Source organism: Leptonotus elevatus, chromosome 20 (assembly GCF_054856555.1).
Source record: "Leptonotus elevatus isolate MCC_2025b chromosome 20, RoL_Lele_1.0, whole genome shotgun sequence".
Taxonomy (NCBI): Eukaryota; Metazoa; Chordata; class Actinopteri; order Syngnathiformes; family Syngnathidae; genus Leptonotus; species Leptonotus elevatus.
In genome coordinates, this window is record NC_141258.1 from 7,947,292 (window position 1) to 7,969,299 (window position 22,008).

General features: G+C 44.3%; 2 protein-coding genes across 7 annotated transcripts in view; both read right to left on the reverse strand.

Annotated features, from left to right (window-relative positions):
• The window catches only part of LOC147156862 (calcium/calmodulin-dependent protein kinase type II subunit gamma-like), a 36,611-nt gene extending 34,735 nt beyond the window's left edge, over positions 1 to 1,876 (reverse strand). Inside the window, exon 1 of one of the 3 annotated variants that reach the window (XM_086065155.1) lies at positions 1,622 to 1,876. In XM_086065155.1, coding sequence (XP_085921281.1) covers positions 1,622 to 1,686 — 65 coding nt within the window. In that variant the 5' untranslated portion in view covers positions 1,687 to 1,876. The remainder of the gene's footprint in view (positions 1 to 1,621) is intronic. The other 2 variants (XM_086065156.1, XM_086065157.1) reach the window with 2 other exon arrangements.
• A 5,988-nt stretch (positions 1,877 to 7,864) lies between these two features.
• sec24c (SEC24 homolog C, COPII coat complex component) lies at positions 7,865 to 22,008 on the reverse strand. Of its 4 annotated transcripts, XM_086064497.1 has the most exons (25): positions 21,845 to 22,008; positions 20,152 to 20,330; positions 19,893 to 19,973; positions 19,607 to 19,736; positions 19,365 to 19,513; positions 18,260 to 18,907; positions 17,944 to 18,086; positions 16,944 to 17,012; positions 16,393 to 16,501; positions 16,190 to 16,317; positions 15,911 to 16,049; positions 15,732 to 15,847; positions 15,535 to 15,659; positions 14,391 to 14,582; positions 14,161 to 14,254; positions 13,974 to 14,090; positions 13,661 to 13,831; positions 12,511 to 12,607; positions 12,071 to 12,216; positions 11,857 to 11,995; positions 11,649 to 11,767; positions 10,955 to 11,134; positions 10,687 to 10,872; positions 10,484 to 10,573; positions 7,865 to 9,923 (listed from the first exon to the last, which is right to left on the reverse strand). In XM_086064497.1, exons 2-25 carry the CDS (start codon positions 20,309 to 20,311, stop codon positions 9,783 to 9,785), a joined length of 3,669 nt encoding a protein of 1,222 aa, XP_085920623.1. In that variant the 5' UTR covers positions 20,312 to 20,330; positions 21,845 to 22,008; the 3' UTR covers positions 7,865 to 9,782. The 4 variants fall into 4 exon arrangements, with proteins under 4 accessions (XP_085920623.1, XP_085920625.1, XP_085920624.1 ...); XM_086064499.1 differs by lacking the exon at positions 19,893 to 19,973; XM_086064498.1 differs by lacking the exon at positions 16,944 to 17,012.

Genomic DNA, 22,008 nt, shown 5'->3' on the forward strand with positions numbered 1-22,008 from the left:
CCATCCACTACCAAGAACCTTTGGAGAGCAAGACCAAATTAAGTTCCATGGTAACTTATCAGGGTCACAAGTAGACCCCTCAGGAACTGCATTACCCTACTAATGGGGCTACTTCAACCCTCAAACCCAACAGTATGGTAGAAGGGGCTTCTCGTTGACCTGATGTCAAGATTGAACGACTCCACACACGGTAAACTGAACCGGACCTTGCTGTAGAAACATGGCCCAATATCCGCTCAGGTCGTGGACTACGCAGCCCAACGACCCAGTACTTCTGATTAATCTTTGATAGACACGCAACTACAATGCTGCAAATGGAATAACATTTGTCACAATCGCACAGCCTGAGCTTTACTCTCCACACAGCCTCAGACGGAGCACTCCACGGTCTGCCACAACGCGATTCTGCGCCATCATTTTCCGAGCACCATCATCTCCTGCGCAACTACTCTGTTACAGGGGAGGGGGCTCCTGGCGACCTGTCACTCCATGAGAGCGTCCGCCGCCACCAGCACTCTCCTCTTGCTTTCAATTATTTAGCAGCAAACGAGAGGTGACGGGTGACAAGAGGCGCCGCGTAAAACAACTTGACGATAATGACCCATGGCGGAAAAGATGCATTAGGGATAAAAAATAAATAAATAAATAAATAATAGGAGCGAGTGGTCAGTGTTGATGTAATCAGTAGTCGACATCTTTATAAAAGGCATGGCTGATGCTGCCTTTTTGGGAAGGGGGGGGGGGGGCTGCTGCTGCTGAGGAGACGGATGATGATGAAACAGCAGCAGTTGTGATGTCGTCATCAAAATACCGAGAAACGCACGTCACCGCCTCTCAACGTGCGCGTGATTATTAGGGTCTATTATTATTTTATTTTTATAGGAAAATGAGAGCCACCACGATGCGTTCACGGACCGCGCCAGGGGGGGAGCAGCTGGTGCGCGGGGCGTTACGGCGCAAACATTAATAAAAGCGGCCGGGACCGCATGACTTCCTCATTAGGTGATCCAGGGCTATGTAACGTTACTCAACACGGGAGCACAAATCATCTGCAGCTGCTCATTGGGGGCGGGCGGGGGGTGGTGGGTGTTGGTGCGTAAAAAAAAAAAACAGAAGAAGCGGTCGGCCTTGCGAGTACAGCCTCCGGACGAGGGAGCCCGCGCGGAGCTGTCAAGAAGAAGCCGTGGGCCGGGGGTGGTGGTGGAGGGTATTAGGGTAGGGGTGGAATGTCAGCGGCTGGAGGGGGCTCCGCGAGGGCACAAAATGGTGGTTGAGTCGACGTTCACAAACCACCATTCAAGGGGTTTAAAAAATAAATAAAAAAATGAAGTGGGGCTAACGCAGCTAGTGGAGCACCGAGGTAGCTCGGCGGGGCTGGTGACCGAACATGAGCGCTCTCGCGCGGCTAGCCCGCCTAGCTACTGTCATTAGCGGTGGCGAGAGCGCAACCGCGACATGTTGCCAAAGCCCCGGAGGTCCTACCCGAAAAAGGTTAGCCAGCTAGCCGGGCAGCTTTGCGATAAAGTGAGGCGAGGTTGTTGCGGGGGTGGGGGACTGGAAGACAAATACCGTGCGCGCGTGTGTGTGTGTGTGTGCGCGTGTGTGTGTGCGTGCCGCTTACTTCCCGAGCTCCTCGTACAGCTGGTACTCGTCAGTGAACCGGGTGGACGTTGCGGTGGTCGCCATGGTTGGTGGCGTGAGGGGCGAGCCCGAGCCTCGGGGGAAGGGAGGGGGTACGACGGCGGCTGGCTCTCCGTGCTGCGGTCCGACCGAGAGGTGCGTAGCCTAGCCTTCCGACACAAGCGAAGTGACAGGCAGGCAAGTCAGGCAAGAGCAGAGCCCAGCAGTAGCACACGCACAAACGGAAAGGGAGGGGCTGGGGAGAGGAGGAGTGACGCTGGTGGCGCGTGTGAGCGGAGCGGAGGAGTTCTCGCGAGAGGTGCAGAAATGTATGCACGCCAAAAAGCAAGCGTGAACATGTATGTGTAAGGCTTTTGCCTTATGAATGCAGAGAATTGACTGTGACAATTTCATCTAAAGCTGGCCCATCACAATTTTCTTATTGGATTGCCAAAAGACAAACATTAAATCTGGTGTTAAATTAAGCATTTGTTTGAATTGTGAAAGACAATAATTATATTAATAATGTGGTATGAATGCTGGGAGACAATTATTCATTCACCCTCTTACTACTGTGGTAAAATGGTTGAATGCTGAGAGACAAGCATTGTCATTGTTACTAATATGTGTTAAAACAGCTGGATGATGAAGGAATAATCACTAGTTGGATGCCGAGAAACAAGCATTAAATATGGGAATGCATGTTAAGTGGTTGAATGCTGAGATACAAGCATTCACACTAAATTGTGTTAAAACGGTCATGTGGATGCATGTTTAAGTGGTTGAATGCTGAGAGATAATCATTCATTGTATTAGCAAGATGGGTTCAAATGCTGAGAGACAAACATCAACAACACTATTGTTGACTTGTGTTAAAATGGTTGAATGCTGAGTGACAAGCATTCACACTAGAATGTGTGTTAAAACGGTAGTGAATGCATGTTTAAATGGTTGAATGCTGAGATGTAAGCATTTACACTAAATTGTGTTAAAACGGTCATGTGAATGTATGTTTAAGTGGTTAAATGCTGAGAGATAATCATTCATTGCATTAGCAAGATGGGTTCAAATGCTGGGAGGCAAGCATCAACACTGATGTTAACTGGTTGAATTCTGCCCGGCAACATCAACAACACTAATGTTGACTTGTGTTAAAATGGTTGAATGCTGAGTGACAAGCATTCACACTAGAATGTGTGTTGAAACGGTAGTGAATGCATGTTTAAATGGTTGAATGCTGAGATGTAAGCATTTACACTAAATTGTGTTAAAACGGTCATGTGGATGTATGTTTAAGTGGTTAAATGCTGAGAGACAATCATTCATAGTATGACAAAGATATTGAATGCTGGGAGGCAAGCATCAACACTGATGTTAACTGGTTGAATTCTGACCGGCAAGCATTCACACTATGGGTGTTAAAACAGCCGAATGCTGAGAGACAAGCACTCACACTAGAATGTGTGGTCAAACGGGAAATGTGAATGCATGTTTAAATCTTTGAAAGCTGCCAAGATGTTGAATGCTTGTAGACAAGCATCAACACCGACGTGAACGTGTGTTAAAATGGTTGAATGCTGACTGACAAGCATTCACACTAGAATGTGTAGCGGAATTGTGAAGGCTTGTTTAAATGCTGAGAGACAAGCATTTACACTAATTTTGAATCATCTTAAAATGGTTGAATGCTGAGAGAGAATCATCTATAGTATTACTAATATGGGTTTAAAGGCTGAGAGACAGGCAGCAACACTAATGTTTACAGTACTGGTGTTAAAATGGGTGAATGCTGAGTGACAAGCATTTGCACTACGAGTGTTCACAGTGAAACGGTAATGTGAATGCATGATACTAATGATGTGTTTGAATGCTGAGAGACAACCATTCACACTACTACCAGCATCCACATTCTTACTAATGAGTGTTAACACAAATGCTGAGAAACAAGCATTCACACTCAAGTTAACTCATGCGTTTTGTTACTGTAGCTGCTATGATAACCAGCATTTTTTTTATTTTTAAAGGTACAGTACGCGTGCGTACATGGTACTGTTCTCCGTACTTTGGTGTCTGTGTCACACTTGACTGTGGCTGCAAGGCGGCAAGTCGCTCAAATACACGCACACACACATTGCATAAGTAAAGGCAGATAGAGATACACACAGCATGGATCAATATTGATTAATGCAGGTCTTGCTCTGAACATAGTTAGCCTTTTCCGAGCCACTGGTTTTGCTTTTGCATATGGTTGTTGTGTGTCAGTCAGGGGGATGAGTGGTGGTTTGTGGTGTTACGGCTAGCTTGCTAGCAATGCACGCACGGGAACTGCAACACCGTTAGCCGGCCGGCTCTAAAAGACGCCGTCGCGCACTTCCAGAGTGCCTTGCTAAATGTTTAATGTGGCGTGAGCTGGGAGGCCATCGTAGGCCAGGGCGGGTGGGGGCTGTGGAGCTCCGGAGGGGATGATGATGCTAGGACCCTGCACTGACAAAAAAAATAAGGAAATACAGTGTGGTAGGACATCCACAGGTCACGTGGATTATGTGGTGTCCATTTTGGCTCCAGTTATCAAATATGGTTCCCTTGTCCAATTCAAAGTGATACCAAAATGGAGGTCTTCCTTTCGGCTCCACATAAATCTACCAAAGTCAAATCACATTGTTTACTGCTTAATAGTGTCGACTGGCATCCATTTTGGCGAAAAGTTACCAAATATGGTTCCCTTATCCTATATAAAAGGCCATCGCAACTGAATACGAGGTCTTCTAAACTGTGAGGCATGCGGCGTCCATTTTGGCTCCAGTAATCGCTCCCCTTGGGCTTTTTGGAGAAGACTTCGGGTTTTCTCCATCCAACGCCGAGCGTGGCCGAAGCGCGCAGTGTGTGGTCGTCGCGCGCTAACAAAAGGGCTGAGGAGTTGAGCGTTATGTAACGGCGTGTGGAGGCTGAGGAGGTGGAGGAAGAGGAGGCGAGGCGGCAGGGTTCTCACGTAGGAAAAGGAGGGCAGGAGCGGGGCCAGCAGCCTACGTTTTCTGCGCGCGGCTCATTTGTCTTCACGCACACGCGCGCGCGCGAGAGAGAGAACGCCGGCCTTCTTTTCTTCATCACACACACACGAACGCCGCTCATGCAGATACCACTTCATCATATTTGAACTTTTCCGTGTTGCGGCTTTTAGTGTGTGCGTGTTCCCACAGACAGCTTAAAAAAAAAAAAAAATCAGCATTTTGCTCTTTTTCAGAGTGCTGAGCCCGCACGGAAATAGAGGATGCTCGCACGCTGCGTTCAAAGACTGGGGCAAAGTAGGGAAATATGCCTACTAAGTCAAAGTCAACAGACAAGCACAATAAGAGTGATGGTTTTGTTTACCCATCCATCCATTTTCTAAAGCGGGTGTCCTCGTTAGTGCGCTTTCTGCAATGGCCTATCAATAAATCCATGGAGCTGTCCGTGGTACTGAAGAGGAAGACATTATTCAATACACACTCTTTTCTCTACAATTGTGTGTTGCACTAATCTTTTCTCAGAAATTCCCATATATATATATATATATACTCTGACTACATTATGCAAAGCTAAGCACACTAATGTATGAGATTTGAAAATGAGCAAGAGTAACACCGCCCCCCCCCATGATCGTTTGATGAATCACATAAGTCCTCCAGTGTGTGTGCGTGTGTGTTTAGTCCACAGCTATTATTAGCCACAAGAAGAGGTGTCGAAATAAAAAGCAAAGTGATCTTTGTGAAGCACAGCGTCATGATCAACACAGCATTTTATTTTATTATCATTCAGTCTTTTATGTATAAAAAAAAAAAAAAAAGTAATATTGTGACTAATAGTAGTGACCACGACGCCATCCGCAAGTTACATCACAAGATGATGATGAGAGGGTGGACGGGGCCACAGGGCTGAGTCATGACACGCTTCCTTCCCTCCCGCCTCTTGTTCTCCCCCCCCCCCCCCCCTTGAGATGCACTACTTTGAAGACATAATGAGAACGAGGGGGGATGTGAAGAATAAAATAACCCGTTGAAAACTGGTAGACAAGTATTGTTTGAGACATATTCCACATGAACGCAAACTGATACCAAATATTTTTTTTAAATCAATGTACCAATTATTCTATAGATTAATTGGATAATAAATGATTTTGCACTATACGCAATAATGCGCATGTGAGGTGCAGCACATTATTTTTGTCCAATTGGGGTCACCATCCTCACGTTCTACTGTGACTTTCAGTGTGTATGGCTTTAAAAAGACCTGTGAGTGACGAGGGTGTCGGCAGAGTGTACAGTTGACTGGCTGTTTACATGTAGAAAGTCCCGGCATTGAGTTGCAATCCAATTATTTGATTAATTGTTTCTGCTGAACCTGTGAAACAATATACAAAATTATTGAGACATATTCCAACTGAAGAACCTACGCACGTGTCCTAATACTTTTGGTGAAAGTCTACAGCAATGGACATAAGTATTGGGATACAAAGTTACATCAAGTAAAAATGTGTCCCAATACTTGCAATAAATGTGATCTAAAAGTAATGGGACGCATGCTCATTTTCTCTCGCTGGATTGTGTCCCAATACCTTTGACCTGTCTATGTCTTTCCTTCTTCCCTCTGTTGAACAGTCAGATAAAAAACAAAAAAAGTAAACAGACATACTGTATATAACGAGCCTGCTACTCACTGATTGACTACATTAGGGGGAAAAAAGTTGTTATTGATTAAAAAAAAAAAAAAAAACAGGAGTGATTTACTAGCACAATGAAAAGTGTGCTTTTGCTGACCTCCAGTGGATTTTCTGCTGAGGTATCACAATTGTGCTTTTTTCCCCCCATTTATTCTGGAAAATTGACTTTTTAATGTTTTGTATCCAAATCGTTGTGTGTCTGGACTGCTTGTACACTCATCAAGTGTGCAATTAAACAACCCAGTAAATATTTTCTGCCTATTTTTGGGTGTTAAAATGCTGCAGTCACAATGCAATTGAATGGATACTGGTTCTTGCTTTAAGTGTGTATGTGTTTAGGCATAGCCATATTTCTGCATGGCAATAAATATACCGTTAAAAGGTCCAGCGTTGGGGTATTTTATGCCACACAAATTTAAAGACAGCTGACAAATGTTTATAATTGTAAAAAAAAACAACAACATCCAGAATGTACCATTTAAAAAGATTAAAAATTAGTCCTTAACTGTGGCGTGCAGTCAAATCCTGACCAATGTCAGCCACGCTCAGCGAGCTGGAACAACCTGACAGATGCAACATAAATACTTTCTCTCCCTCTTGGCTACAAACCAGGATGGTCAATATTAATCCACTTTTTTTTTTAAAAACAGAACTGATAAGGGTTTAAGTGTTTCCCATCGCTGAGGCATAGCAGGGCTTGGGTTATCTGCCAAGCGCAAGTTTGAACGAGCCATTTGAGGGAAATTCCATCCCGGATGCATTATTTAATTATTTAAGAGGACCGTATCATCATGCTCTTTGAAACGTGGCAGTGTGCTGCAAGGTTTTAGCTTCTCAATGGTGGAGGATGAAAATGGAAACCCAGGTGGGCTACTCACACTTTCTTTTTTACCATGCATAGAAAATATTAAACGCATTTGTCATTTATTTCTAAATAATTATAGATTAAAAAAAAAAGAAGTAAAATCAAGTGACTGAAAACTAATTTTTTGAAATATTTCAACAAACTGCTTTACAATTTTTTGGGGATTGTCTGGAAGAAATTACATAGTTCTATATTACTTTATAGTGAAGCTTTATTTTGACCAAATATAGGATTTTGCTGATTGTCCGGGGTAATAAAGTAATGAATTTGATATGTTTACAAAACATATTTACTCCAGTGCATCAAATCTTTGAGTTTTGAATTTTTATTCTTACTTTTTCAATTCTATTTTTCGACTATATCATATACATTTTAAAAATATGCTTAGTTGGCCATCAGGAAAATTCCCATTAACTGCCTTACAATAAGGCAAGACAATCTTTACTTAAGTAATTTTATACTTCTAAAAAAATATGCGGGTGGGGAATCACACATTAGAAATATTTATAATTATGTACAAAACATTCTAGTGAGTTTATACAATCGCAGCTTTTAGAATAATATATTTTTTTAGATTTAGAATTCAAATGGATTACGATGACATTGGTTTCCCATACGACATCCGTTTTAAGTAGGTGCCCGTGCACAGTGCTCCAAATGAAGCCAACTTGGGAAGACTGGCGTTGAATTTCACTTCTGAAACAATCACTTTTATTAGCAGTCCCAAGCGGCAGTGAGAAAGGGGAAAATAACAAACAAAAAAGGAACAAACCAATGAAGATTACAGTGACGATTGTGGCTCAATCGAGGTAACAGAGAACAGAGGGCTTCAAACACATTTATACATATTTAGCAAAGGAAATAAAAAGTGATTTGGACTTTTAATTTTGGTGGGTTTGTTCGAGGGTCCCTCTGTTCCTTAGGAGAAATTTCACCAGGACCGACACACGCATTCACTCGCTCATCCAAAGTAGTATCAGTCATGACATTATTAACCCCTGTTCATTAGTAAAAGCCATGATTCTTCATTTTTGGGATGGCCAAAAAGCCCATCACAGCAGAATTAAAAGGCTTCTTTCTCTATGAATTCTGTACAGATTATATATTTGATATATTTATATATGTATATATAAACAGACTGCTCAGCATGGGCCCATTCGTCTGCTTTAATCATGCCACGCGGAAAACTGAGGAGCAAGACGGGGGGCCGCAGCTGCATACTTCCCCACATGTGAGGACTCTTCATTAGGTACACCTCCAATGGGGTCTAACACAATAGACCTTCACAAAAACAATATAACGCTTAGTTTTTTTGTAGTATTATTAAATGAAAATTGTAAATTATTGCGGTTGCGTCGGTGTGCCATGTGGGCACACCGTATACACCTCAATACAATCTGACACAAGGGGTCTTTTACAGAGGAAAACGCTTGTTTTAAATGTGCAGCATGTCCCTTATTGCGGTTGTTTAGTCTCTCTTGACATGGGGAGTGAGGCCACTTGATTAGGTACATACACTTTGAATGGGATCTAACGAAAGGGGCCCTTGCATAAACAATTATTTTTGTTGTTGTTGCCATTATTAAACAAGCGATATCCTAATTATCATGGTTCGTTAGCTCCCACAATGTGTGACATGAGGACACTTTATTAGGTACAACTGCACAAAAAGGGCTTTTTTTTCTTTTTAATACATAAGATTACACTTTTTTTTGTGGCATTATTAAACAAGCATTGGCTGTAAAAGTGGGCCATTTGATTAGGTACACAAATACACGAGTCTTCTCAAAAGCTAAACGAACGACGTCTTCATTATTGTGACTGGTTAACTCCCTTTATGTGTCAATCAAAAAATTTGCTTAGCCTGTAAAAGTGAAGACACTTCATTAGGCACAGCACAGGGGCCATTACGGGAGATAAGGCTCCATTTTGGTGACATGAATGATTTATCAATATGCGCATTAACCAAATGATTTTTGGGATATAATGAACTAATGAAAGGCAAAAGGCCATTTTGAGATGCTTATGGGAAATTACTACTTTTGAATATATAGACACAGTCGCACACACACACACACACACACACACACGCGTTACAGAGGAATTGGATTGCTACATGGCAATCATTCAAAGGGGAGTAGCGGAGATCAGGTTACAGCATTTATTTGATTTCATTGGTGGCTTGCTCGTATGGAAGCCTCCTCTAGAACGGGATTGGATTCTATATAAAAAGCCATGTATGGGAGAGGGTGCTTTAAACAGCCTTTAGTCAGTGCTAGTCAATACATACAGTCCTGTTGCATTCATGATTTTTCAGTGTGTGTGTGCGTGTATATATATATATACACACACACACACACACACATCACCCACCCTCCTCTTCCTCCTCGCTCGCAGTCAATTTGAAGCAGAGTGAAGCTCTATTAACATCAGATTATCTCACACCCACACACATTTCCTCACATACTCACACGATGTAAGGTGCCAGCTGTGGCACTCCGCTGACAATAAGGAGTTTATTAGGTTAAAAAAAAAATAATAATAAGGAAGGGAAGGAGGAGGAAGAGGAGGGACGAAAAAGATGGCGGAGTCGGCGGGGGTCTAGCTGAGGAGCTGGCGGATTTCCTTATGCATGTGACACAGGAAGTCCACGTAGGACGCGCCGCCACTCACGCTCTTGTCCTCCATCAGGAAGTGTCGGAAGATGAGCTCCGAGCGGTCCTCCTGCTTCACTACCATTAGCTGCAACAGGAGAGATCAAATTGGGTGGGAAATAGTAAGAATGAATAATAATATTAAATTGTGAATGCAGATTTTCGAAACAAAACCATATGGCAATTTCACAATATGATTACAGTGAGCTAAGTCATCATGGTTGTAATCTTGTCATGTCACTTATTATATCGGAACCAACAATAACCTAAATTCATTTTCAAGCATGCAATATAAAATTACAAAAATGGCCGTGATGTGAGAGTTGATCACACTTAAGCGCTAAATTGCTCAATTCCTTACCAGTTAACTCGAGTTTTGTGTTTTTGTTCATCTTCGCCGCCGTGTTCCACCCACATGCAATGTCGAAAAACGGTTGAGGCATCGGCCCTTGGTTTACCATATGTGATTTACATTTGGCAGAAACTGATCAAAATCTATAAACCGAGTTCATCTTTGAAGGACAACCTGAAACAGGCCAAATTGACTATAAAATGGCCACGACTTCCCGACGTCGGATAATCATAAAATTCCAGTTACTGCGGTTCTAAATCGAGCGATAATACAAAAATGACAATCAATGCACTTACCTTCATGTATCGTGACCGCTGCGCTCTGAAGGAGTCGACCATCTCTCTGAGTCTTTGTGAGAAAGGATTATCCAAGACAGGCAGACACGTCTGAAACATCCAAAGAAAGAAAATGAAAAAACGAAACGAAACAAATATACTGTACTGCAGAAGAGAATCACTACAAATGAAAATATTGGCCTCGACGACCAACATCCTCTCACCATCGTGGCGTCGATCTGGCCGAAGTTGGACGTCCCGAAGACGTTGAGCAGCAGCTCCTGCTGCGCGTTGGCCCCCACCCACAGGAACAGGTGCAGGCCCGTCTCCAGCAGGTACACGCCGCCTTTCGATAGCCTCTCTTCCGACGCCCGCACTGCCACCGGCAACGAACCGCTCTCCAGCTTAATCTATGAAAACGCAACAAACATCCAGACCACTCTCATCAGTCATTTCTCTTATAGCTTCAAGCAGACTTTGTGCAGGGCATACCAAGGGCAGCAGGCGCGGGTAGAAGAAGACGTGCGTCTCGGACACGTCCATGCAGCTGATGAGCTGCCGTAAGTACGCCCTGTCATCCAACGACACGTCGGCGGCGGGCAGCAGCACGTCGCTCTTCAACACGCAGTTAAGATAGACGGGCAGCAGCTTCATGCACTCGGGGAGGATCAACTGGAGACGAAAAAAAAATTATACTGAGAGATCTGTTGGTGAAGAAGCAGTCGGTCATTTTGAAATGCCCCGGTCCAAGTAGCTGTTAACCATTTTAAGTATTCCATGAAGGGGCTCGATGTTAAACAATAACAGTTTAGATTTATACCGATCCTTTTAAGAGGCCCAAGGACTTAACAGTAACTCACAGGGGCAATTAAAATGTTGAGTTTGGAGCTCGATGTTGGCGGAGGAGTAGCTAGTGTTGACTAGCAACAGCCAGCTGGCCGGCTTGACAACAAGTGCATAAAAGAGCATGTCTATGTATCAAGAGTAAAAAAATAAACATAGCAAAATAGCTCAAAGAAAATTTGTGATTGTATTTTTACGGCGACATACATTTTGCATCTTAGGCTATCTGGTGAAAATGTCTGACATTTCCCCGCCATACAAAGTTGAAAAGCAAACCGTAATGATGTTAGGCCAGTGCCATCGTAGCGTTTCCTTGTTCATGGAGGACATTTTAGGGTCGTACCTGACCAGCTGAGGAGGGACTGGCGCAGTTCTTGCGATAGCAGGCCAGGATCTGTGCGCACTGGTTGACCAGAGTGTCCCTCACCGCCTTCGTGGGGTTGTTAAGGATGCCTCGGAAAGCTAAAAAAAACAAAAAAAAACAGTATGTGACAGCTGAAAAAAATGTATTAAAAAAAAAAATAAATCATTGTGAGTGTGTGGATCTTCACCATATTTGGAAAGGAAGTTGATGATGGTGTCCGTCTCGCAATTGCGATAAAGGTCGGACAGTTGGGAGCAGCAATTGACGGCCATGTTGTGGACACGTAGGCGCCTTTGGCCACCGCAGCTGGTGTACAACACGGCACACTGGAGGGGGCGCAAGCAGACAAGTTTAGATGGACAGAAAGGATGAGCAGCTTCACCAGACGAATTAGCACTCGCCTGCACGAGCGCCCCGGCCTCCTCGCTGAGCTTGTCGTCGTGCTTGAATTCCACTGTGACCACCTTGTCGCAGTCAAGCCCGGCTAGCTCCACGTCGGTGGTGTTGCTCATGAAGAACGAGCCAAAGAAGTCTGTCGCTCGAATTCCTAAGGACGAAGAAGAAACTGCTCAAGCCAAAGCCCTTTGTCTTCATTAATTAAAAAAAATACAGCTTTGGCACCATCTTGTGGCAACATGACGTCAAAGAACTATGTTGAAGTGAGGGCAGGAGCTTCATTTAGTCAACCCATAGCAGTGTCTAATAGGAAAGTAGTAATTTACCAACATCGTGTTGCATCTATAAAAAACTATTACAATTTCTTAAAGGGGGCGTCAATTACAGATTTTTGTCTTCCCCATCATAGTGGCATTTTTCTTAATTAGTGTAAAGACAGACTCACCTGTGCTGGTTCGAACCCTCATGACAGCATCGAAGCCGATCGGCTTCTGAACGTCTCGTCTTAGGTCGTTGAGGAACCTTTCCTGGTCTGACTGCGCCTGGAAAGATAAGAATGTAAATTAAAGCTGAAAGCAGCAATTAACGGGTACTCGCACCCCATGGTGATTCATGGTAAACCTTCTAAATGATCAAACTTGAATGTTGGGCCCCTCTACATTAAACAGCTCTGGCACAAAAATATTTAGGTAAATTCCCAGCACTAAGTTAGTCAAAAGTACAAGTTCTAGAATTCAAACAAAAATGTCTGCTTCAAACAAAAATAGTTGACTTATTGTTCAATTTCGGGTTAGGGTCCTTTTTCGTGCATTCTGTTATGATACACATGTCCGCTCCGTTTCATGCTGATCAATGAAATTGGCGTTGGGAGCTAATCAAATGAAACTTTCCAAGGTGTGCTACTGGTGTTGCCAAGTTCTCAAGGCAGTGAGGCCCCCCCCAAAAAGGCAATTTATTTGTGAGAATAATAATAATGAAGAGCAATTCCTAGAGCACTGGTTCTCAACCCCAGTCCTCGAGTACCCCCTATCCAGCCTGTTTTTCATGTCTCTCTCAGCCAACACATCTGAGGATAGTTATCACCCCGGGATTACACCGTACGCGTGTGTGTTGCATCTCCGCTCCGCCGGCGCAGTCGATTCGCTTTCATTCTATCAGCTTGTTCAAATGACACCGGCTGGTGCGCGCTGCGGATCGACTGCGGACCAGCTGAGTCGTGCCGGAGCCCGCTGTACGGATAGACCTATTTTAAATTTTTCCCGGACGACGCATCCGTCAAATGGCAAATTAGCACAGAACACATCGAGCGGGACAGGAAGACCGACGCAGTTTCAAAATAAAAAAAATCTGGTTACTTTTCAGAATAAAAGACCTGCTATATCCTATTTCGCAGTCATGTCAGCAAAACGCCATAGCCTAATGCTAAACGCTTAATTCAATTATTTATTTATTTTTATTTATTCGATTAAAACACCTGTGTTGGCTGTGGGAGACTGTGGAAAACAGGCTAAATAGGGGTAGTTGAGGACCGCGGTTAAGAACCACTGTCCGAGAGGGCCTTCGCATGGCCTGGTGGAGACTGCAGAATGTCCCACCTGGAAGTAGGTGTACTTATAGACGGAGCCTCCAGTGGAGACGGGGACCACGGCGAGCGTGGCCACATCCACATACTGGTTGGGGAAGAGGAAGAGGTCCACGCAGCAGCCCTGTGCCACGCACTCTTTGGCCAGTGTGTTGTAGAAGCCACCTTGAGGCTGAAACAGAGACTGAACAGGATACCAAACGTCACATACAAAGTGACATGACCGTGCCGGGAAGATTGTAGTGTTTGCAAGTCAGTCAACAAATAGTTTCAAGGGATCTGGAGATAGGGAGGGACATACAACCATAAAGTATTTGACTCGTTACCTTTTCCTTATCAGTGCCAATCAACTTCTTGTCTTCTCTGTTCTTGAGTTTGCCGGGGGCCTCGGCAATGGGCAGCGAGGTGTGGAACACAAACAGTTTCCCCGCACAGTCTGCCGCCTGAGGAACATCATGCAGTTTTACACGCTCACAGCAGAGGAGCCCCAACATCTGGACCGGCGAAAATTACCTTGAGCGCTTCCAGTCCGGCCTGTATGACAGGTCCAAAGACTGTCTCAGTCTCTCGGGTGTCTACAAACATCTCCGGGATATGGTCCAGCAAACTGCAGAACATAAAGACGACGTTTGATCAAATTGGATCTTCACCTTCTTGCAATTATCAGTTCAGAATGCAAATCTGTTTCCTTTGTCAAAACCGTACTGCTCTGTGGAAAGCCCGCGTTTGTGCGCCTCACCAACCTTTCAATGACCTGTCGGCTCTCCCCAACGTTGACGAGGAAGCCGTCTAGCAGCGGCACGAACATTTCGGAAACGTCCGACACCACCAGCATCTGTGGCTGGGCCAGACTGGACTTGACGTTGTAGAAGTGCAGCACCTTGTTGTAGGTAACGAAACCTACTCGCACCGCCGAGTCCGACTCTGGGTTCTCTCTGGAGAAGAAAACAATGAGATTGAGACTTTTGCTTTTATACATAGACTTATATAGTTCAGTTTTAAAGTGTTTCTGTCACAAACTTTTGTTTTTCTCTGATCTTTAATTTAGCAGTCGAAAGGGTTTTGTGGTTCAGTTCTATTATTTGTTCTCTACCAGGGCTAAAGGGGGGCCGAGGAAACAAATTATAAATTAATTTTAGAATATCATAAAAATGCTGGAGAAGTTGATAGGGGCTTACACAGATTTCTGAAGGGGCTATTTTGGAGTCAAAAAGTGGGAGGGTCAACCTAAATAGGGCCAACAACAAAAAAATCGCTTTCCCTGAACTTGTTCCTGCACTGCTGGGAAGCATTCCTGGAACACTTCCGATTTCCCCTGAACCGAGCAGACAGCAGTCATCAGTTCAACAAATTGAATTGTCCATGCCCTGTAGCCTCAAATTTAGAAGTGAAATTATATTAAAGGAAAAAGGCCAAATAGTCCATCTCTTTCTGATTTTGTAAATCGAGAAAAAGCTGTGTTGCATTCTGGCTTCTTATCTCTGCCAGAAACGATGAGCCAGCTCACATTGTTGCATAGAAAAAGACCATCAGAATTGCCGTCATCCTCGCTGCGGAATTCTCTAAGAATGTGATGCTCTGAGAAAATTCTAAGTATTCATGACCTCAGGATCCCCATCTGACACGGAGGCACGGAGGACAGATTGATGAAAGATAAGCCAATCAGCACAGATTGTCCCCTCTGCTTATCGTAGCAGGGGCTCCAACTATGGTTATTAAAAGTGATTTATGGCTTTGTTCCTCTTATTCTTCTTTCTCAACCCCTCCATCAGCAAATGGCTTATTGTGTTGACCTGCCAATTATTCACTAAATATTTGCTACTCACATTGGGCTTGGTTCCTAATACCTATGAACCATGAGAGTTCTTTTCTTCCATGAATTCCTACCTGGGCAGCTGGTCCAGCAGCGTCTTGAGTTCTTGGCAGACGATGCCGACCATGCCGCTCTTGACGGCATTATAGGACACGTCGATAAGGAAGATGAAGGCCGGAGGTTGAGGAATTTTGTTGTTCTAAAACAAACAAAGCTACGTGAGTAACTTTATATCAAATATGTTAGGACGTCACAAGACAGGAAGACTCACTTTACAGTAGTCGACAGTGGCCAGGAACTCATAGCTGCCCAGCGATAGCTCCGGTCTGTCAAAGAAGTCCACTCTCTTCCCAGTGTGGTCCAGATGCTGGAAGTAATGAGGAGGGACTGGACCCAAACACAAAGAACATCAATAACTTGCATTAAAAACAGCAACAAGCACAAACTCACCTTCTGTGACACAAGAGCAAAAGCCGCACTGGAAGCGGCGGCCGCCCTCGATGAATTGCATGTATGGACACATGTAGGCCTTGCAGCGGTTGCAACGGATGGGACCGCCTTCGCCGTGGTCCACCAGGTATGGAGGTGTCTATATACAATCGCAGAATTGTGATGATAGAGGTTTCATAGCAGAATTATTTCATCACACAAATTACACGGACAACATTAATCCCCACTCCTGAACTTGTCCAATTAATAAGCATGGATAGCAGAGAGAAGATGGCTGACCTCATCCGGTGGCAGCGTGGCGAGGGGCTTGATGACGGCGGCCAGCGGCACCTGAGACTGCTTGGCCATGTCTGCTGTGCAGGGCATGTTGTAGGCTGTACAGCGGATGAACCTGGGGCTTGCATTCCCTACAAACGCACGCAAAAATGACAATCATCGACGACATGAGTGGCAGCAAGCTTAGGAGATCTTGGAGGTCTCACCTTGGTCTTTGACGTGGAAGTTGGTGGTGACCAGCGGCGGCGCTTGACCTCTAACGCCTGTGGTGAAAGGTTCTATAGTCTTGGCCTTGTCATCCTCGATTACTTGGATCTAAAAGATGGGCAAAAAGCTTGAAAAAACTAACAAACTCGAAACAAACATGCCACACAGACTACCGCACTCTCACATTCTGCCTGTCACTCATACACTCCTTTTCTCCCTCTCACATAGAGACTCTCGTCCTCACATTTTGGCTCTCAGTCACAGAGCTTCCAAACACACAAGTGACAAACAAAATGACATCCCCAGGAAATAGGGTGAATCCCACGGGCATGCAAGTGAAGACTAACATGCAGCAAATGGAGAGTATGTGAATGTTGGGGGGGGGGGGGGAGCACTGACCAGACCCTAAAAATAAAGTCATTTGTGAAAACCAAGAGATCCAAAACACTAAAAACAAAGAGTGGCATTTCACAGAGGGTGCAAGGGTGGCAGGGATGCGTTTGGAAAGCCAGCACTAGGGCAAGAGAAAGAGCCACACAAGGGCACTTACTGGGCTGGGAATAGCGTCTGGGTCTATTCTATGTCTTGATTTCTGCACGGTCGGCATGTCAGATGCTTGCTTTACATTCAAAAAGTTTGTCCGGCAACATTGTGCAAAACAGGACAACAATTAATCAACACCACAGATTGAAAGACAAAAAAGGAGCAGCAGTGTGAAACCACAGCGAAAAGTTGCAAGAATTGTTGTTATTAAGACAGAAATTGGTCAGTAGTAGGGACGCACGATAATATTGGTGGCCGATAATTATCGGCAATTATCGACCAATTTGACATCAAACAGATAAACCAGATAATCAAGAAATCTGTCGATAATTATCGGCAATTATCAACCAATTTGACGTCATACTGATGCACCAGATGATAAAGAAATCCGCCAATAATAATAGACATGCCATGTTGGTCCATCTGTTGTGGTTGTGGCTCAAGTTGTGCCCAACTCCTCAGCCCGTCCCCTCAATTATTTTAGTGTCGCATATTTGTGGCGTCATAAAGCGCACAACGGACCTCGTGTTGACAGAAGATGCATCATGACGACTTGGAAGTCGTCAGTGTGGGCTTTCTTTACTATGTCTCCCCAAAATGTTACCCGCGCAGTTTTTTGTTGCATTTTTAAAACATGACTGTTTTGTTATGGCAAACTCAAAATGAGTTACTGGTTGTCTTTGAAGCAAAGATATCAATAAAATTCAGCTTCATGGTGCTTTACACAATGTTTCAATGTATTTGTACATGTTAGACTTATAGTAGGACTTGACAGTATATTTGTATTCAAGTTAGTTTTGCAAACAATTATCGGCTCACTTATCGGTTATCGACATTGGCACTTTCTAAATTATTGGTTTATCGTAACGGTTGAAAATAGTATTATCGTGCATCCCTAGTCAGTAGAGCTGTTTATAGATTATTGCTACTGTCATTCATGCGCAAGTACTGAGAAATAATACAGAGAGTATGCATGAATATGGGAAAAGTGTTTTGTGGCTTCTTACTGGGCTAGGAATGGCATCCGGGTCCAGTCTTTTCTGAGCAGTTGAGGCGGGGCCCGGTGCTGGTGCCGGAGTGCCGTAATTTGGTTGGCCAGGATAAGGGCCTGCAAAGCCGGGCTGAGGGCCTCTTACCTGCCCAAAAGCACCTGAAGAGACGCATTAAAAAAAGAAAATAAAAACACAAAAAAAATCCCAGCCTCACTAACCTCAGGAAATGAAAGCTAGTGGTAATTACCTGTGCTTCAATTAATTATTATTATAAAAAAATCTAATAACAAAAAAATAACAGTATACTAGTATTTTAACGCAATCTTCTCACCATTTTGCTGGGGAGGGTACCCTCCTGGCATACCAGGCTGGGGTGGGGGCATCTGCTGCTGCAGGGGTCCAGGAGGGCCTAGCGGGCCCTGTGGTCCTGGAGGTAAGTGGTTGCTCTGAGACATGGACGTGGGGGGCATTTGGGGTCTGGGAGGAAGGGGACCTGAAGGGAAAGGGGTTTGCTGCTGAGGCGGCAATGGGCCCGGGTACTGGCCAGAGGGGGTTGACGTTGGAGGAGGAGGGTACTGAGAGGAGGTGGGAGGAGGCGCTCTTGAAGGGAAGGAGCCCTGAGGGGCCGAGGAGAAGGCAGGCTGAGTGGGGAGGAAGGACTGCTGAGGCTGCGACATTGATGGAGAGGGAGCCTGAGCCGGCGGGGGACCCGAATACGAGGGAGGAGGAGCGAAGGATGGCTGATTGGATGGCGGAAGAGGAGGAGCAGAGGAGGTGAACGGCTGTTGAGAAGTAGGAGGCAGAGAGGAATTGAATGGTGGCTGGGAGGGTGGAGGGGGGCCTCCGTAGTACTGTTGAGAAGAAGCAGGTGGCGCCTGGGTGGGAGCAGACGATGCTGGAGGCAGAGCTTGCGTGTAGGCGGGGGGAGGTCCGGCTGAGAATGAACTACTGACGGGAGGCTGAGAGTTGTTAGGTGGTGCTGAGGAGACACACACAGAAACGTGTCAATCAACAAAGACATAAATGAACAATAAAAAAATAAATCCTTTAAATTTTGTTCCTGGGCAATAAAACTGACTTTTTCAAAACTTATTTTTATAATGACAATAAAAATGAAATGTTAAATTAATTTAAAAATTACAAATTCTGATCCCCCCTCCTTCCATAAAATTATACCCCACCTTCATACTTTCCCTTTTTTCCTCATAAAATTAATACTTTTTTTCCCTCCCTCAAAATATTTTGGCTTGCTACTTTTTGTCAACCCCCCAAAAATATGAAATTACATAACCAAAAATGAATTGTTTTTAGCTTCCTATGTATTAAATTTATTTTTAATCAAGCCATTCTTTGCACACGAGCCAAAATACACGGATCCACCCAGCTAGGCTGAGATGCAATGTTATGTGATTGGATGCACAGATAAAAGTTAATACCGTATCCGGGCCCGGGGGCATTGGGTGGCCCCGAGTTCATCTGCATGCCGCTCATCTGACTAGTGACGTGTTGCATTGTGGGCGGGGGTCCATAGTGTTGAGGGTATGAAGTGGGCGCTCCTTGATTGTATGACTGGGTCCCAACTGGCCTGGAAACAACACAAAACATAATAATCGTTACAACATGATCTCTTTTTTTCATCATTAATATTGAAATGAGAGAAATGAATCTGCTTCAGTACCTTGGGGGCGCCTGTGTCATAGGCGGGGGTCCATTCTGAATGTCACCCTGATGATGACCTCCATACTGATTGTACGCTTGAGGAGCTGATACAGGCGGTGGCCCGGAGGTGGGAGGAGCCCTGCTGTGACCTGAAAGACGTGTAGAAATTCCATTCACTATTAAAAACAAAATATTTGTCCCTTAAGTTTGCTCTTTTGAAGCGAATGGTGGGGGAAAACATGCACCAGCAGGTAAGGCCAAGACTGGATGATCGCAAGGTGAGAAGAGCGAAAGCAGGGCGTTACCTAGGTCAATAGGAGAGGAGAGCTCTGAGACGGGGTTGGCTGTCGCAGCCTTAGAGGGAAAGGTGGTAAAAGATGAATAACCTGAAATACAAGAGAGGAAAGTTGGGAAAAAAGTTTGGTAATGGCGGTAGGGCATGACGGAGTGAAAGTATCAAGCCACATGAAGGTAGCGAAGATTGTGATTAGTGTGATTTTTTCCGTGGGGTCATAACACACGTCAACAAATATCAAACCTCGCCGGACATGTGCCGAATTTTACCTTGCGGTGGCACTCCGGGTTGGTAGGCTGACACAGGGCCATTGTAAGGTGTGTAAGGTGGCGGGTACCCGCCGTCCAAGGGTGCAAAGGCAGTCTGCCCATAGCCAGGCTGAGGCTGGCCATAAGGAGAGGCCATGGGAGTGTGCTGGTTTACATTCATCTTCAGTTCATCCCTAAATCTGATATGACACGAGGATGACATCATCATCATCATCAACTGTTTGGTACTAAACAGATAACAGTTTTGAAAAGACACTGTTAATCAACTACCTCTAGACGGACTTAGCAAAATAAGCTAATATTTACAAGTTCACTGACAACACCTTTATTTGGTTTGACTGCAACACACACCCTGAACTGCATGCCATTCACATTTCCTTGCCAGACAGAACCACGGTAGCATTAAGTTAAAAACTTAAAATACAAATCATTTATATAAGTTGCACCAGTAGTGATGTGTGCATTTATTTAAAAAATTAAATTAGATGGCAATATGTAAAAAATTGGCAGCGACATTTATTTCACTTCTGCACTCACTCCGCAATAATGTATGGCCGGTTGAATCATCCAAAAGTGTAAAATCTGCAGGGAAAAAAAATCCCAATAAAAACTCCGATAGTAACCGTTTTGATAGATATTTAGTACATTACCCACCATAGATCATGCTTCAAAACACACAATAAAACGTATCTGACAACCATTCACACTGATGCAGGTTACAGTTCAATGAACCTCAATATGTATGATGGAGTCATGAATCGAACCATGAACCTCAGCAACCTGGTAAATTTCATTCAACCCAATACATACAAAAAAAATATTGTTACGTTACTCAGTAGAACATTAACACTTTTTGGTTAACTTTAAATAGGTCCGTTTGACTCGGAACATAACTATGGCTAACTTTCTGCATGGCCATGTTCATTACAATATATCCAGTGTCAATCACTCAGCTAACAAATGTGTTTGCGTGGCGGACATTTAGGCACTTTAACTGAAGGACTAATTTTTACAACTGAGTATCATCTATCAAGACAAACACGGGATAAACGAGCAGGGTTTTAAATAATTCAACTACGACGAGAAACACAATCGCCGTGTTTCTCTTTTTTTTTTAGCGTGTCGGGGCCTGTAGCTAGTGACACACAATTACGATTAAGGATGTGTTAAAAATAACATTTTACATTTTTTTCGAATTAAATCGATGTCAAGTGAAGTGGCTGATAAAGAAAACACAATATGGAGTTAATTCACAACACTCTGCAGGGCTAGCAGAGAACTGGCTTCAGTGCCGCATAACTGCTAGCTCGCTAGCTCAGCTAACATGACCGAACCGCAGTCACAACAAACACAACACAAGATAACACACTATATTTTTACTGGCGACGACCGGGTACAAAGTACATCTCTGTTGACTCAACAAAAATCCAAAGTGATGAGGCCTGGAGGGTGGGAGGCTAACTTGTTTTAGTCAGTCAAGTCGCTCATGACAGAGGCGATTCAATCAGCTGTTGTGCATACCACCACCGGAGCTAGTACGTTAGCATGCTGGCTAAAGCTAAGTGACATCCATTTGCTTATACGGCAGCTACTTTAGCAAATGCTAATTAGCATTAGCAGCTAACATGGCAAAAAAAGCCGGACATGGGTGTCACAGTGCCATGTTTCACCGTTTTATCACATCGAAACCTACCTCCGAAGTGTTGGGAATAATGAGGCGTCACTCTGCTCACGGTGAACCGTAAATCGGCAAAGCGACGGGGGCTGAACAAAAAAATAGATGTCGTCCCCTGGTGTTTCTCCCTAATCCCTTCTTAGAATGAGAGGCGGACATTCAGCAGAACTGCTGCAGCGGTA